The 14,106-nt window shown below is 54.0% G+C and overlaps 1 protein-coding gene across 2 annotated transcripts in view; it reads left to right on the top strand.

Annotated features, from left to right (window-relative positions):
• SNX27 (sorting nexin family member 27) overlaps window positions 1-13,136 on the top strand; it is a 14,078-nt gene extending 942 nt beyond the window's left edge. Inside the window, exons 2-13 of one of the 2 annotated variants that reach the window (XM_027909275.1) lie at window positions 2,582-2,813; window positions 3,804-3,996; window positions 4,327-4,391; window positions 4,820-4,924; window positions 5,916-5,994; window positions 6,421-6,584; window positions 7,730-7,819; window positions 8,073-8,222; window positions 8,586-8,714; window positions 9,726-9,785; window positions 10,617-10,679; window positions 13,051-13,136. In XM_027909275.1, the coding sequence (XP_027765076.1) occupies window positions 2,582-2,813; window positions 3,804-3,996; window positions 4,327-4,391; window positions 4,820-4,924; window positions 5,916-5,994; window positions 6,421-6,584; window positions 7,730-7,819; window positions 8,073-8,222; window positions 8,586-8,714; window positions 9,726-9,785; window positions 10,617-10,679; window positions 13,051-13,098 (1,378 nt within the window). In that variant the 3' untranslated portion in view covers window positions 13,099-13,136. The remainder of the gene's footprint in view (window positions 1-2,581; window positions 2,814-3,803; window positions 3,997-4,326; window positions 4,392-4,819; window positions 4,925-5,915; window positions 5,995-6,420; window positions 6,585-7,729; window positions 7,820-8,072; window positions 8,223-8,585; window positions 8,715-9,725; window positions 9,786-10,616; window positions 10,680-13,050) is intronic. The other variant, XM_027909276.1, reaches the window with a different exon arrangement.
• The last annotated feature ends 970 nt before the right edge of the window (window positions 13,137-14,106 follow it).

The following is a 14,106-nucleotide window of genomic DNA, read 5'->3' on the forward strand; positions in this document are numbered from 1 at the left end:
GCGTGTTGGGGAGGTCCTGAGGGTACTCTGAGGGTCCCTTGGTGAGAATGTTGTGAGGAGGGGGGGATGACCCCCCCCACCCCTCACTGAGGTTTTGCGGGGGATCCTGAGGGTCCTTTGGTGAGGGTGTTGTGAGGAGCGGGAAGATGATACCCTCCCCCCCCGCCTCTCACTGAGGATTTGGTGGATGCCTGAGGGGGCCCTGGATTGAGTGGTCCTGAGGAGGGGGGGAGCTGAGCCCAAACTGAACCCCCCACCCCTCAGTGGGAGTTTGGGGGGGTCCTGACAGTGCTTTGCTGGAGATGTTGTGAGAAGGGGGTATTGAGCCCCCCACCCCTCACTGGGTCTTTGTGGGGGTCTTCAGGGGGCCCTGGATTGACGGGTCCTGAGGACAGGAGGCTGAGCCGAAATTGAGCCCCCACCCCTTGCTGGCGGTCCTGAGGAGGCCCGGAATTGGGGGGCTCGTCTGGCTTTGGGGGAGTCCTGGACCCCCCTCAGCAAGGAGTTGGGAGGCTGGTTTGTTCCTCCCTCCCTTGGGGAGGTTTTGGAGGTCCCCTGTGGAGGTTTTGGAGGTCTCTGATTGAGGCAGAGGGAAGGGGGGCGTTGGGTAGCCCTTAGTGGGGGTGAGGAGGGGGGGACGTCCTCCCCCCATCTTAGGTTTGAGGGTCACTGGGGATTTGGGACCCTCCTGGGTGGGTCAGGGGGGAGATTTTAGGGATAAAATTCCCAAATTCCAATGTAAGGACCCTCCTGGGGAAGGCATAGGAGCATTTTTATGGATAAACATCCCAAATTTCAACTTGGGAGACCTCAGGGGGGCATCTTTAGGGATAAAATCCCTTGGGTTTCCACACGAGGGCCCTCCTGGGGAGGGCAGGGGGGCAATTTTAGGGATAAAATTCCCAAATTCCAACATGAGGCCCCTCCTGGGGAGGTTTTCCCTTTGCCTTGTGGGGTTTCGGGGTGGGTTTTTTAAGGATTCCTCCAGATCCTGTTGGAGTTTTACTTCATGCCAGGTTGGCAAAAGCCCCATTCCCAGTTAATTCCAGGGATTTCCAAGCAGCAGGAATGTTCAGAAGGGCAGCAGTGGCTCTCAGGAGCTGCCTGGACTCACCCCCATGGCCACAGAAATCCCTCTTGAGATTTGGCTCTTTCCCATCTGACCCAGTTCCCGACTCCTTTTTTTTTTTTCCGCCTGGGAGGAGCACCGAGAGGGGGTTGGAATTCTGCACGTGGATGAGCAGTGTCTGTGTGTTGGGGGCGGGGGGAGTGGGATTTGGGGGGGATTTTGGGGGTGTTGGGCTGACATTTTCCCTCTTTCCGAAGTGTTTTGAGAACACTCCAAGCGCTGGGTTGGGAATTCGAGACGGGTTTGGAGCCTGGGGCTGGAATTTTGGGATTCTGGACCAGGACGGGTGAGGACCCGCCTGAGGGTGGGTTGGGATTAATTAATTGCTGTGTTAATGATGGTTAATGAGGGAGTTTCCATGTGCTGGATGTCCCTCTCCGTGGACGAGTAGCACAGCAGCTGGATGGAGCGGGAATTCCCTCCTGGTTTATCTGTGTATTCCCTGGGAGAAGTGGCTTTGGTTTGTCCCTGGGTGCTGTGGCACTGCCAGGTGTTCCAGGATTCCAATATTTCAGTATTCCAGTAGCCCTGCATTCCAATAACCCAGTATTCCGGGATTTCCAATATTCCTGTATTCCAATTGTCCTGCATTCCAACAACCCTGTTCGTATATTTCAGTATTCCGATAGCCTTATGTTGCGATATGCTATATCCCTGTATTCCTGTATTCCGGTGTCCTAGATGCCTGTATTCCTGTATCCCTATATCCCTATATTCCAGTGTCTCTCTATTCCTGTATTCCAACATCCCTCTATTCCAATATCCCTGTATTCCTGTATTCCAGTATCCTGTGGTTTTGTATTCCAATATCCTGTATTCCACTATCCCTGTGTTCCTGTATTCCCGTACTCTAATATTCCAATAGTCTGTATACCTATATTTCAACATTCCAGTATCCCTATATTCCAACACCCCTGTATTCCTGTTTTCCTGTGCCGATATTCCTGCAGTTCAATGCTCCTACGTTCCAGTGTTCCGATATCCCTATGTCCCTGTTTTCCAATATCCTTATATTCCAATATCCCTAAGCTCCAATGTTCCTATTTTCCCGTATTCCAATCCTAAAAATATCTTACACATTTTACATATCCTAAATAGGTTAAAAATATTTTAAATATCCTAAATAGCTTAAATATCCTAAAAGCATCTTAAAAATATCTTAAATATCCTAAATACCATAAATATTCTAAATTTCCTAAGTATCAAAAAAATATGTTAAATATATTAAATATCATTTTAATATCCTAAGAATATTCTAAATTTCCTAAGACCTTCCAGGTACCTCCCTATCTCCAAGTGGAACCTGTTCCCTCCTAACCCAAAAACCCACCGGCGGGAAAACTGAACCTCAAACCTAACCAGGGAATTCCATGGAGTCCCCCCAACTTTCTGAGTGGAGAATTCCCTGGGAATGTGCTTTTGGGATGACCTGTGGTTGTTTATTCTCCCCAGGAATGGGGTGAACGTGGAAGGGGCCACCCACAAGCAGGTGGTGGATCTGATCCGGGCCGGGGAGAAGGAGCTGATCCTGACGGTGCTGTCGGTACCCCCGCATGAGGCCGAGAGCCTGGATCCCGGAGAGGATTCCCTGGGCCAATCCTTCTACGACTACACGGAGAAACAGGCCGTGCCCATCTCCATCCCCACCTACAAACACGTGGAGCAGAACGGCGAGAAGTTCGTGGTGAGAATTTGAGGAATAGTTCGGGGCCTTTCTGCTGGGACGGGAAGGGATTTGGGAGATTTCCGTGGGATTTCCGGGTCTCCTGGGATGAGAGGGATCCTCCCAGAATGGGAAGCTTGATCCACCCTTCTGTGCCTCAGGGGAAGTGTCCGTGAGCCTGAATCCCAAGATCTGGGCTTTGGATGCAAAAGCAGAGATTTGGGATCTCTCTGTGTCTTGTGGGAAGTATCCATGATACTGAATCCTGAGATCTGTGGCTCACGAGGCTCCCGAATATCAGGAGCGGCTGGGCCATCCCCCATCTCCTGGGATTTGTTTATTTAACTCCCCATCCCAATTTTTTATTTTGGAACCTCTCTGTGTCTCATGGGAAGTGTCTATGATCCCGAATCCTGAGATCTGGGGCTTTGGATGCAAAATGAAGGCTTTGGGATCTCTCTGTGTCTCATGATCCTGAGTCCCAGGATTTGGGGCTTGGGCTGCAACACGAGGAGTTTGGGATCTTTCTGTGTCTCTTGGGAAGTATCCCTGATCCTGAATCCTGAGATCTGGGGCTTTCAATGCAACACAAGGAGATTGGGATCTCTCTGTTTCTTGTCAGAAGTATCCATGATCCTGGATCCCGAGATTTGGGGCTTTGTCCACCACAAGCCTCTTGGACAGTGGGGGCAGCTGGGCCATCCTCCGTCTCCCGGGATATGCTGATTTAACTCCCCATCCCAATTTTTCATTTTGGGGTCTCTCTGTGTCTCATGGGAAGTATCCATGATCCTGAATCCCAATTTTTGGGGCTCACGAGGCTCCCGGGTATTGGGAGCAGCTGGGCCATCCCCCATCTCCCCAAATTCCTTTATTTAACTCCCCATCCCAATTTTTCCTTGTATCCCAAACCCTCCTTGTTTACCTCAGTCCCCAGCAGGGTGGGCAGGTCTAGGCTGTCCCAGTGGGATCTTGAAACTTTCCCTGAGCATTCCCTGTCCCCCATCCCAGGTGTACAACGTTTACATGGCGGGCCGGCAGCTCTGCTCCAAGCGCTACCGGGAATTCGCCATCCTGCACCAGAATCTCAAGCGGGAATTTGCCAACTTCACTTTCCCGCGGCTCCCTGGGAAGTGGCCCTTCTCCCTGTCAGAGCAGCAGCTGGATGCCCGCAGGAGGGGCCTGGAGGAGTACCTGGAGAAAGGTCTTGGGCACGGCAGCTGGGAATTGCTACCCTGGGAGGTGGGAGAGGGGAACCAGGGAGGCTGCCTGGGCTGCTCCGGCTTGGAGAGGTTCTGGATTCGTGGGGAGAGCCCAAAACATGGAGAATGGGGATGTAAACGGGGGTATGGGGGGGCAGGAGGGGCACAGGGAACAGGAGGGGACCCAGGGGACAGGAGGGGACTCAAGGGACAGGAAGTGACCCAGGTGGAGGAATTCCCTTCAGGATAAGTCAGGATGGTGGGACAGGGGCCGTTCCTGGGTGGGAGGGGCCCCCTGTTCCCTCAGAAGTGACGCTCCCTGTGTCTCGCAGTGTGCTCCATCCGGGTCATTGGCGAGAGTGACATCATGCAGGAATTCCTGTCGGAGTCTGACGAGGTGGGTCGCCCTACCTGGGCAGCTCCAGTCGAATTCCATGGGAACAAACCACGGAATTAAGGCTGGAAAAGCCCTCTGAGCCCATGAAGTCCAACCCAGCAGCGCTAAGGCCACCACTGATCCCTGTCCCCAAGTGCCACATCCACACGTGTCCTGGACAATTCCAGGGACTGGGACTCATCCCCTGCCCTGGGCAGCCCTTCTGATGCCTGACAGGAAGGAATTTTCCCAAATATCCCACCTAAACCTCTCCCTTGAGGCCTCATCCTGCCGTTCCCTGGGAGAAGATCCCTCCTCCAGCACCTCTCCCTCCTCCCAGCTCCTCATCCCGCCGGAATTCCTCAATCCTGCTGGAGTTTGAGGCCCAGCGGTGGAGGTTGGGTGCAAAGGACACTGATTTGGGGCATCTTTTCCCATCTTTGTCCCAGAACTACAATGGGGTGTCAGACGTGGAGCTCCGCGTGGCACTGCCAGATGTGACGACAGTGACGGTGCGGGTGAAGAAGAACAGCACCACTGACCAGGTGTACCAGGTGAGGCTCCTCCTCCCTCACCTGGAATGCCCTCCCTCTTCTGGAATGCCTGAGATTGTCCTCCCTCACCTGGAAAACCCACCCTGGAATGCTGGGAACGCCCCACCTGCCTCTGTCCTGATGGCACCTGGGCACGGGTGACGCCCAGCACAGGGCAGGGATGCCAAAACGCCTTCCCCGGAGCACCTCGGGAGTTCTTTAACTTACTGAGAACTGGTTTTCCTGGAGAGCCTCCCCCAGCTGGAAAGGCTTCGAGTGGAGGGGTTGGATCCGAGATCAATTCCGGCAGCCAGCGCATCAATCCTTGTGGCTCCGTGGTGGGACAGGGGGTTGGATGTCGAGGATATCAAGGATAATAAGAATATTAAAGATAGGAACTGGATTCCAGGTGTGCAACGGCCAGAGCATCCATGTTTTAAGTGGAAAAACAAGGGGAAAACCTGGAGAATGCAGGAAAGTGGGAACTTTTTCCTGCTGTTTTTGGAGGATTGGGATCCATTGGGTCCATGGATTTGGGGGGAATGAGGTGGTGCAGAGAAACAACCTTTGGAAAAAGGATCTAAAAATCCTGCTGGAAGGGAGGGACAGAAGGCTGGGAAAGAGCAGAGGATCCCGGGGATAAGGTAGGATTTGGGAGGATGTTTGGGACATAGCCTGTGGAATTCCATATGGCCTCAGTGAGTCCTGGCTGTGGGATTATCGCAGGGTGCTGAATGCTGATGGAGTAACATTCCCAGGAGGGAGCCATTCCCGTCATTCCCGCTGGGAATTGCGGCTGGGAAGCGTCAGGACACATGACCTGAGTAAATGTCCCTCGTGGTGAAGTTTAAAACCCGTGTGGTGGGGTGATTCTAATCCCTAGAAAAACCCACCTGGCTTTGCTGGAAGAGTGGGATTCAGGCTTTCTGTGGCGGGGGATACTTGGGAATCCTGGCTTGGCCCCAGAGCTGCTAGTTTGGGTGTTGCTCATCCCGTTTTCCGTATTTTCCAGGCCGTGGCTGCCAAGGTGGGCATGGACAGCGTCACGGCCAACTACTTCGCCTTGTTCGAGGTGATCAACCACTCCTTTGGTGAGTCCTGGAACCCTTGGGATGCAGGGAATCAGGGAGACTGAGGTTGGATAAGCCCTCAGAGATCCTGGAATCTGGCCTGGAGCTGCCGAGGCCACTGGGAAAACACAGCCCAAATTCCACAGGGGGCACTTTGGAGGGGTTTGGGGTAATTTGGGGTTAATTTTGAAGAGTTTGGGGTCACTTTGGAGGGGTTTGGGATCACTTTGGAAGGGTTTTAACTGTCTACACCCCTCAACATTCTGGGAATTTTTAACTCCTTAAACCCCTCAACTTTCCAGGAATTCTCTCCTCAACCCCAACCTGACACACTCCATCTCCTGGCCCCACCAGCCCCGCAGTCTCCCCTCCCGAGTTCTCCCAGTTCTCTTCTGGTTCTCTCAGCATTCCTGGTGCCCTGATCCCTGTCTCCCGTGCTTTTCCCAGTGCGGAAGCTGGCTCCCAACGAGTTTCCCCACAAGCTGTACGTGCAGAACTACACATCGGCCGTGCCGGGGACATGCCTGACACTGCGCAAGTGGCTCTTCACGCCCGCCGAGGAGGAGCTGCTCAACGACAACGACCTGGCCCTCGCGTACTTCTTCCACCAGGTGGGATCCCAGGAACCATGGAGTTACAGGTTCATGAAGTTATGGAGTTATGGGATCAGGGAGTTATGGAGTCAGGGAGTTATTAAGTCATGGTGTCATGGAATCATAGAATCATGAATCACAGAGTCCTGGAATCGTAGAGTCATAGAATCTTAGAATCACAAAATAACAGAATCACAGAATCAGCAAGGTTGGAAAAGCCCTCTGAGACCATCAAGTCCAACCCTTGATGCAACCTCGTTGTGGTTCCCAGCCCATGGCACTGATGCCACATCCAGTCTGCTCTTAAAAACCTCCCGGGTCCCTTTCTGCCCGGCTGCTCTCCCCTACCCTGTCCCTGCTGTTCCTTTATCCCAGGGAAGGCTCCTCAGGAGGGGGTTGAGTCACGCTGTGCTCAATCCCACCCAGATTTTTACGGTTTTAACTCCTGGAGCTGTTCCCGAAGTGCTGGGAATTCTTCGGGGTGCTGGGAACGAGCAGCTCGGGGTTTCTGGGGAGTCCAGGAGGGGAATCCAGCTCGGATCCAAGCAGTTCCAGGGATAGGGACTTGGATTTGAGCGGTTACAGGGATGGGGACTTGAATTTGAGGAATGGGGTCTTGGATTAGAAGGATGGGGACATGGATTTGAGCAATTCCTGGGATGGAAAAGAGCCCAACTCCTCCTTGTCCGAGCTGAGCCTCGGATATAAATCCATATAAAAGTCACAGTTATCAAATATTTCATTTCTCAGGCTGGATTTTTCCAACTTTTCCTCCCTTTTTGGGAGGGAAGTGGCTCAATCCTGGGAACTGAGAGGAGGAACCTGCTCAATCCTAAAGGAGAAACCCCTTTTTCTGCTGCCATTCCAGGAGCCAGAACTTCCAGATCTGTGTCCCTGGAGTGTCCTCAACCAGATCCTAACCTTCCCAAATCCATCCTCTCCTCCCAGGGGACCTTTTTCCAAAGCCTCTGTAGATGTTTGAAGCCCCCCAAGGCCTTTGGGGTCTCAGGGCAGGGGGACGATCCTATCCTGGAGCTTCTGTGGTGCTGGAATTGGGGCTGGAACTGGGGCTGGGAGCAGCTGGGGTGGGGGCAGGGCAGACCTGGTACTCCTCCAGGCCCAACTCCTGGAATTTCTGTCCTGTTTTTCCCTCTGCCTCCAAGGCTGTGGATGATGTCAAGAAAGGCTACATTAAAGCTGAGGAGAAATCCTACCAGTTACAGAAGCTCTGTGAGCAGAAGAAGATGGTTATGGTGAGTGATACTCTTGCTGAGCCAGGCTTAAATCCCGGGATAAGCCCTTGGGAAGGCCTCAGTCCCCTCTCCTGGGCTCTGTGGGGCAGTGCCTGGATGTGGGAGGGGCACAAAGAGATCCTGTTCCCTATGGGGTCTGGGGCTGTTTCAGGGGCGATCCAGCCTTGCTGAGGGTCTGGGGCCGCTTGGGGGGTCTCCAGCCTTGCTGAGCTGGGCTTAAGTGCTGGGATGAGCCTGCCTGTGTGTGTGGCAGTACCTGAACATGCTGAGGACGTGTGAGGGCTACAACGAGATCCTGTTCCCGCACTGCTCCTGCGACTCCCGGCGCAAGGGCCACGTGATCACGGCTATCAGCATCCAGCACTTCAAACTGCACGCCTGCACCGAGGAGGGGCAGCTTGAGGTGAGGAGGGGCACCAGTGGGGGGCCTGGGGGGCACAATTAGGGTCTCTGGTGTCAGAACTGGGGTCCTGGGGGCACAACTTGGGTCTCTGGGGGCACAGCTGGGGTCCTGGGGTCAGCCCTGACTCCACACCTTGGATTTGTACCTGGACTTTATTCCCCCAAATCCCTGGGATCACAGCTGGGGTCTTTGGGGGCACAACTGGGGTCCTTGGGGTCAGCCCTGACCTCACGCCTTGGATTTGTACCTGGACTTTGTCCCCCCTAAATCCACAGGGTTAGTCTTGGAGTCTCTGGGGGCACAACTGGGGTCCCTGGGGACTCCCCTGGTCTCCCTATGGCTCCCCTGTGTGTGTCTCCCCAGAACCAGGTGATTGCCTTTGCATGGGAGGAGATGCAGCGCTGGGACACGGACGAGGAGGGAATGGCCTTTTGCTTTGAGTACGCACGAGGGGAGAAGAAGCCGCGGTGGGTGAAGATCTTCACCCCCTACGTGAGTGTCCTGACCCCCTGGATACCCCCCGGAAACAGGGAGACTCCTGGGCTCCACAAGGGAGGGCCGGGAAGGGATCCCTGGGCATGGAAGGCAGGGCTGATCCCGGGAGCTGCTGCTTCCTGTGGAGCTGCTCTGGAGCTCATCCCCAGAGCTACTGGTTCCTTTGGAGCTCCTGACTCATCCCTGGAGCTGCTGGTTCCTCTGAAGCTCCTCTGGAACTCCTGCTTCTCTGGAGCTCCTGGTTCTTCCTTGGAGCTGCTGGTTCCTCTGGAGCTCCTGGTTCTTCCTTGGAGCTGCTGGTTCCTCTGGAGCTCCTCTGGAGTTCGTGGTTTCTCTCTGGAGTTCCTGGTTCTCCTCTGGAGCTCCTGGCTCATCCCTGGAGCTGCTGGTTCCTCTCTGGATCTCTTAACTCCTCTGGAGCTCCTGGTTCCTCTCTGGAGCTCCTGACTCCCAGACCAGAACCTCCCAGTTCCCTGTAGGGAACCTGGGATACTCCCAGGCTCCAGCAGTGCTGAGGAGGGAGGGCTGGGAAGGAATCCCTGGGGATGGAAGGTAGGGCTGATTCCAGGAGCTGTTGGTTCCTCCCTGGAGCTTCTGGTTCTCCCCTGGAATTCCTGGTTCCTCTGGAGCTGCTGGGTCCTCCCTGGAGCTCCTCTGGACCTTCTGGATCCTCTCTGGAGCTTCTGGCTCGTCCAAGATCTCCTAGATCATCCCTGGATCCCCTCTGCCCCCCCTGGCATATCTAGGATCCCCTGGATTGCCCAGGATCTCCTGTGGCTATCCCAGGGTGTGGGATCCCCTGGATTTCCCCAGATCCCCTGTGGCTGTCCCGGGGTGTTGGATCCCCTGGATTGTCCCTGGATCCCCTGTGGGGCTCCTGGCTCCTCCCAGGATCTCCTGGCATGTCCAGGATGTCCCGGGGTGTGGGATCCTTGGATTTCGCCAGGATCCCCTGGATTGTCCCAGGTGTGGGGTCCCTGGCTCCATCCCCGCTCCATGTCTCCGCAGTTCAATTACATGCACGAGTGCTTCGAGCGTGTCTTCTGCGAGCTCAAGTGGAGGAAGGAGGTGAGAATTCCCCCTTTTCCCTTCTCCAGGGATTTCTGAGGGACCACTGCTTCTCCTGGGCCTTAAAAACAGCTCCCTCCCCCTGGGGAGGTATGGGATAATCCCAGGAATGTGAGTGGGGGAAAGATGGAATCTGGGGTTGGGACATTGCGGCTTTGGGATGAGGAGATCCAGGTGGGAATATTTGGAATAATCCTGGGAAAAGGCTGGTGCAGGTGGGAATGTTTGGGATAATCCTGGGAAGGATAATCCTGGGTAAACCCTTGTCCAAGTGGGAATTTTTGGAATAATTGTGGTAAAAACCTAGTGCGGGTGGGAATGTTTGGGATAATTGTGGGAAAAGACTTGCCCAAATGGGAGTTTTTGGGATAATCCTGGGGAAAGGCTGGTGCAGATGGGAATGTTTGGGATAATCCTGAGATAACCCCTTTCTCCCTACCTGGAATTTTCCTGCTCCTCTGGGAGCCCATCCCTGCTCCCCTCTGGGTGTGTGCAGTGGGACAGGGGAGTAAAAACCTGGAAGAGCTTTCCAGGAAAGCCCCAAAACAGGAATCTCCCAAGGAATCCCCTTGGAGAGGAGGGAGCTGGGAATGCCCGGCCTGAATCCATCCCAGCCTTCCCTGTGCATCTCAGATTTGGGATTCATGTCCCAGCTGGAACTGGGACCTTCCTGGGATTCCCCCCACTGGCTCCTAGTCCCTGGAATGAACCCGATCCCAGCTCTGGAATCCCAGGATGGCCCCGAATCCCTCCCAGTGCCCATCCTGGCTCTTCACTGTCCCCTATCCCTCCATTTTGATCCTTGTTCCCTGTATTTTTTCCCTTGCCAAGGTGGAGGAGGAGGCAGCAGACCAGGATAATGAAAACTGCAGGAATGACAGGATGTGCAGCAAGGTAACCGGGAAACACCCGGATTCGGGGCATTCCTGGCCGGATCCGGCGTCTCTCCTGCTTCCCTGCTCCAGCCCCTGCCAGGAAATTCCACAGGCTTTTCCCAGTGGCTTCCTGAAGGGAGACCTGACTATCCTCCTCCTGCTTTTCCCTGGGCAACTTTGTGCTTCTTCCCTGGCTTTTGAGGCGGGAATTCACCAGGCTCTTCCTGGCTTTGGATTGCCTGGAACGTGACGCTGTGATTCCCAAATCCCTCCTCCAGAGCTGCAAGTGGAAAGGGGGTGAACTTTTCTGGGATCAGAGGCTCGATTCCAGTGGTTCTTGTGTTATCCTGGAATGCTGGATCCCTAAATCCCCCTGGAAGCACCGCTGGGAGCGGGAGTAACCTCCACTTGGGCTCCTGAATATCCCTCTTTTCCCGGCCTTTTTCTTGCTCATCCCAAGCAGGATTTAAAGCCAGGCCTTTAAACTGCTCCAGGATTTACCTGGAAGCATCCATGGATAATCCCCTACCATCCCCTTGGATCTTTTCCTGCTGGATTTGATCCCAGAGTCTTTGTTACCGTGTCCTGGCCCTGCTGGCGTTTCCCAGGAATCCCAGGATCTACCAATGCCCCTTTCCAAGCTTGGAGGCTCCCTGGGGATGGATGTGCTCTTGTCCCATGGGATTCTCCTGTGGATTTCCAGGATCCCCAGTCTCCACAAATCCCCTTTTCCGAGCTGGGAAGCTCCCCAGGGATGGATGTGCCATTCTCCCATGAAATTCCAGGATTCCAGTCTTCCAATCCCTCTTTCCAAGCCTGGAGACTAGTGGCATCCTTAGGGATGGTTCTCCTGTAGTTTTCCAGGAATCCCAACCTCTACCAAACCCTCTTTTCAAGCTTAGAGGCTCCCCAGGGATGGATGTGTTCTTGTCCCATGGGATTCCAGGAATCCCAGCCTTTGCCAATTCCTCTTTCTAAGCCTGGAGACTCAAAGGATCCCCCCCCAGGGATGGATGTACCACTTCTCCCATGGATTCCCAGTCTCCACAGATCCCTCTTTCCAAGCTTGGAGACTCATGGCATCCTTGCGGATGGTTCTCCCGTGGGATTCCAGGAATCCCAGGATCTGCCAATCTCCCTTTCCAAGCCTGGAGATTCATATGATCCCTACCAGGGATGGATGTGCCATTTCTCCCATGGGATTTTCCCACAGTATTCCAGGAACCCCAAACTGCCAATCCCCCTTTCCAAGCTTGGAAGCTCCCCAGGGATGGATGTCTCGTTCTCCCATGAAATTCCAGGAATCCCAAGTTCTGCCAACCCCTCCTTCCAAGCCTAGAGACTCATAGGATCTCCCCCAGGATAGATGTGTCACTTCTCCCATGGGATTCCAGGATTCCCCATCTCCACAGATCCCTCTTGCCAAGCCTGGAGATTCATATGATCCCCACCAGGGATGGATGTGCTGTTCTCCCATGAAATTCCAGAATCCCAAACTGTTTCGATCCCTCTTTCCAAGCCTGGAGACTCGTGGCATCCTTGAGGATGGTTCTCCATGGTTTTCCAGGATTCCCAAGCTCTTCCAATCCCCCTTTCTGACCTTGAAGGCGTTCCTAGGGATAGATTTGCTGTTCTCCCTCCATATTCCCACTCCGAGTTCCTGTCCTTTGTTTTGCTCTGGCATTGGATCCAACCCTGCGTTGTTTAATTAATGAGGGGGGAGAAGAAGGTTTCCAGGCTGGAATTTCTCCCAGAATTCCCAGGAGGAGTTTGGGGAGCAAATCCTTGGACATCAGGGAGTGGTCTGGGATGTGGTCCCGCTTCCTGCCCAATTCCACCCACTCTGGGTGTTCCTGTGTGAGTTTGGGGTGTCCCTCAAAGCCCTGGAATTCTTGGAGGGATCCAGGAGCGCCTGGATTTGGGAATCCAGGGCGGTCTGGATCTGGGAATATGGTGGCTGAGTGGTAGGAAACCTAGGAAGAGTGGGAGAGCTGGAGGCAGGGAAGAGCTGGGAGCAGTGAGAGAGCTGGGAATAGTGGGAGGGCTGGGAGTAGTGGGAAAACTTGAAGCGTGGAAAAGTTTGGAATAGTGGGAGGACTGACCCGTGGGTTTGGGATGATCCAGTGGGATTGATTGGGATGGTCCTGTGGGTTTGGGATATTCCAGGGGGATTGACTGGGACGCTCCAGAGGGATGGAGACAATCCCACGGGATGGGGATGCTCCGGCCATGGCCACTCTCCCTGCCCTCCCCCCTCATCCCAAACTGGAATCCTGACCATTCCCAACCTCCCCTCCTCCATCCCTCCTTCCCCCGCACCGTATCCCCTTTTCCTGCAGCTCCAGAGCCCCTCCCTCGTCCCTCACTGCCTCCTTTTCCTTGTTTTCCAGAACCTTTTCCAGCTGGTCCGGTCACAGCAGAGGGACGCGGCCACTTAACCCCCCCTTCCCCCACCCGATGTAATTAAATCCCCCCCAACTAAATATTATTAATTAAGGAAAACCTCATTTGTGCCCGTCATGTTCATGGAATTTCAGAGAAAACAGGGAAAACCGAGGCAGGGAAAATGCCGGGGGGATGATGGGAAAGGGGGAGGGGAGGAGCTTCTCCTTGTTTTTTTACAACTGGAATTTCAAAAAAATTCCTTGTTTTCTGCGGGAAAAAATCCCTCTGAAAGCTGGAAAAAAGAGCCTCTAAAAAGTTCATTTCCTGGGGATGCTCCAGGCCAGGATCCATGGGAGTTGTCCCTTTGGATTTCCAGAGTGTGGCAGCTCCTCTGGGAAGGGTTTTTTACCCCCATTTCTCCTCCCAATCCATCGCTATTTGGAGATTAAAAAGTCCAAAAAGGAAGTAGAATCCCAGAGAAAAGCCTCTCCTGGCACAGGGATCCCAGTGTTTTCAAGCTCTGGGATGAGTATTCCTGCTTTTTGGGGCGTTTGGAGGGGTCCGGGATGAGGGGTGTGGCTCCTGGGGAATTCCGGGATCCCGAGGCAGGGGAGGTTTGGGGGGGTGATCTGATCATGGATCGGGTAGAGGAGCAAGGCGGCAAAAAAAAAAGTTGAAAAAGGGGTTTTCCCAGCTTTTGAGCCGGATTTTTCCATGGTTTGGGAGGGAGGGGAAATAACCTGGAAAAGCCATTTTTTCTGGATTTGAGCAGATTTTATCCACAATTCCAGGTGGCTGAGCAGCTCCCAGGAGGAAAATTAAGGTGGAAAAGCCATTTTCCCTGGTTTTGAGCAGGATTTTTCCATGGCTTGGGAGGAAAAATATCCAGGAAAAGCCATTTTTCTTGGATTTGAGTGAGATTTTTTCCATGGCCCTGGAAAAACTGGAAATGGGGATGTTGGGGGGGGGGGTTGGGACCCCTCAACCCCTCCTTTGGGGCTCAGCAATAACCCTCCCAGTGCTCCCACTTTGGATCCAGGGAAAACTCCTCCTCTCCTCAT

The sequence above is a fragment of the Empidonax traillii genome, unplaced genomic scaffold (genome assembly GCF_003031625.1).
Source record: "Empidonax traillii isolate 1590-97213 ecotype Southwest subspecies unplaced genomic scaffold, ASM303162v1 scaffold2029:size96749, whole genome shotgun sequence".
Taxonomy (NCBI): Eukaryota; Metazoa; Chordata; class Aves; order Passeriformes; family Tyrannidae; genus Empidonax; species Empidonax traillii.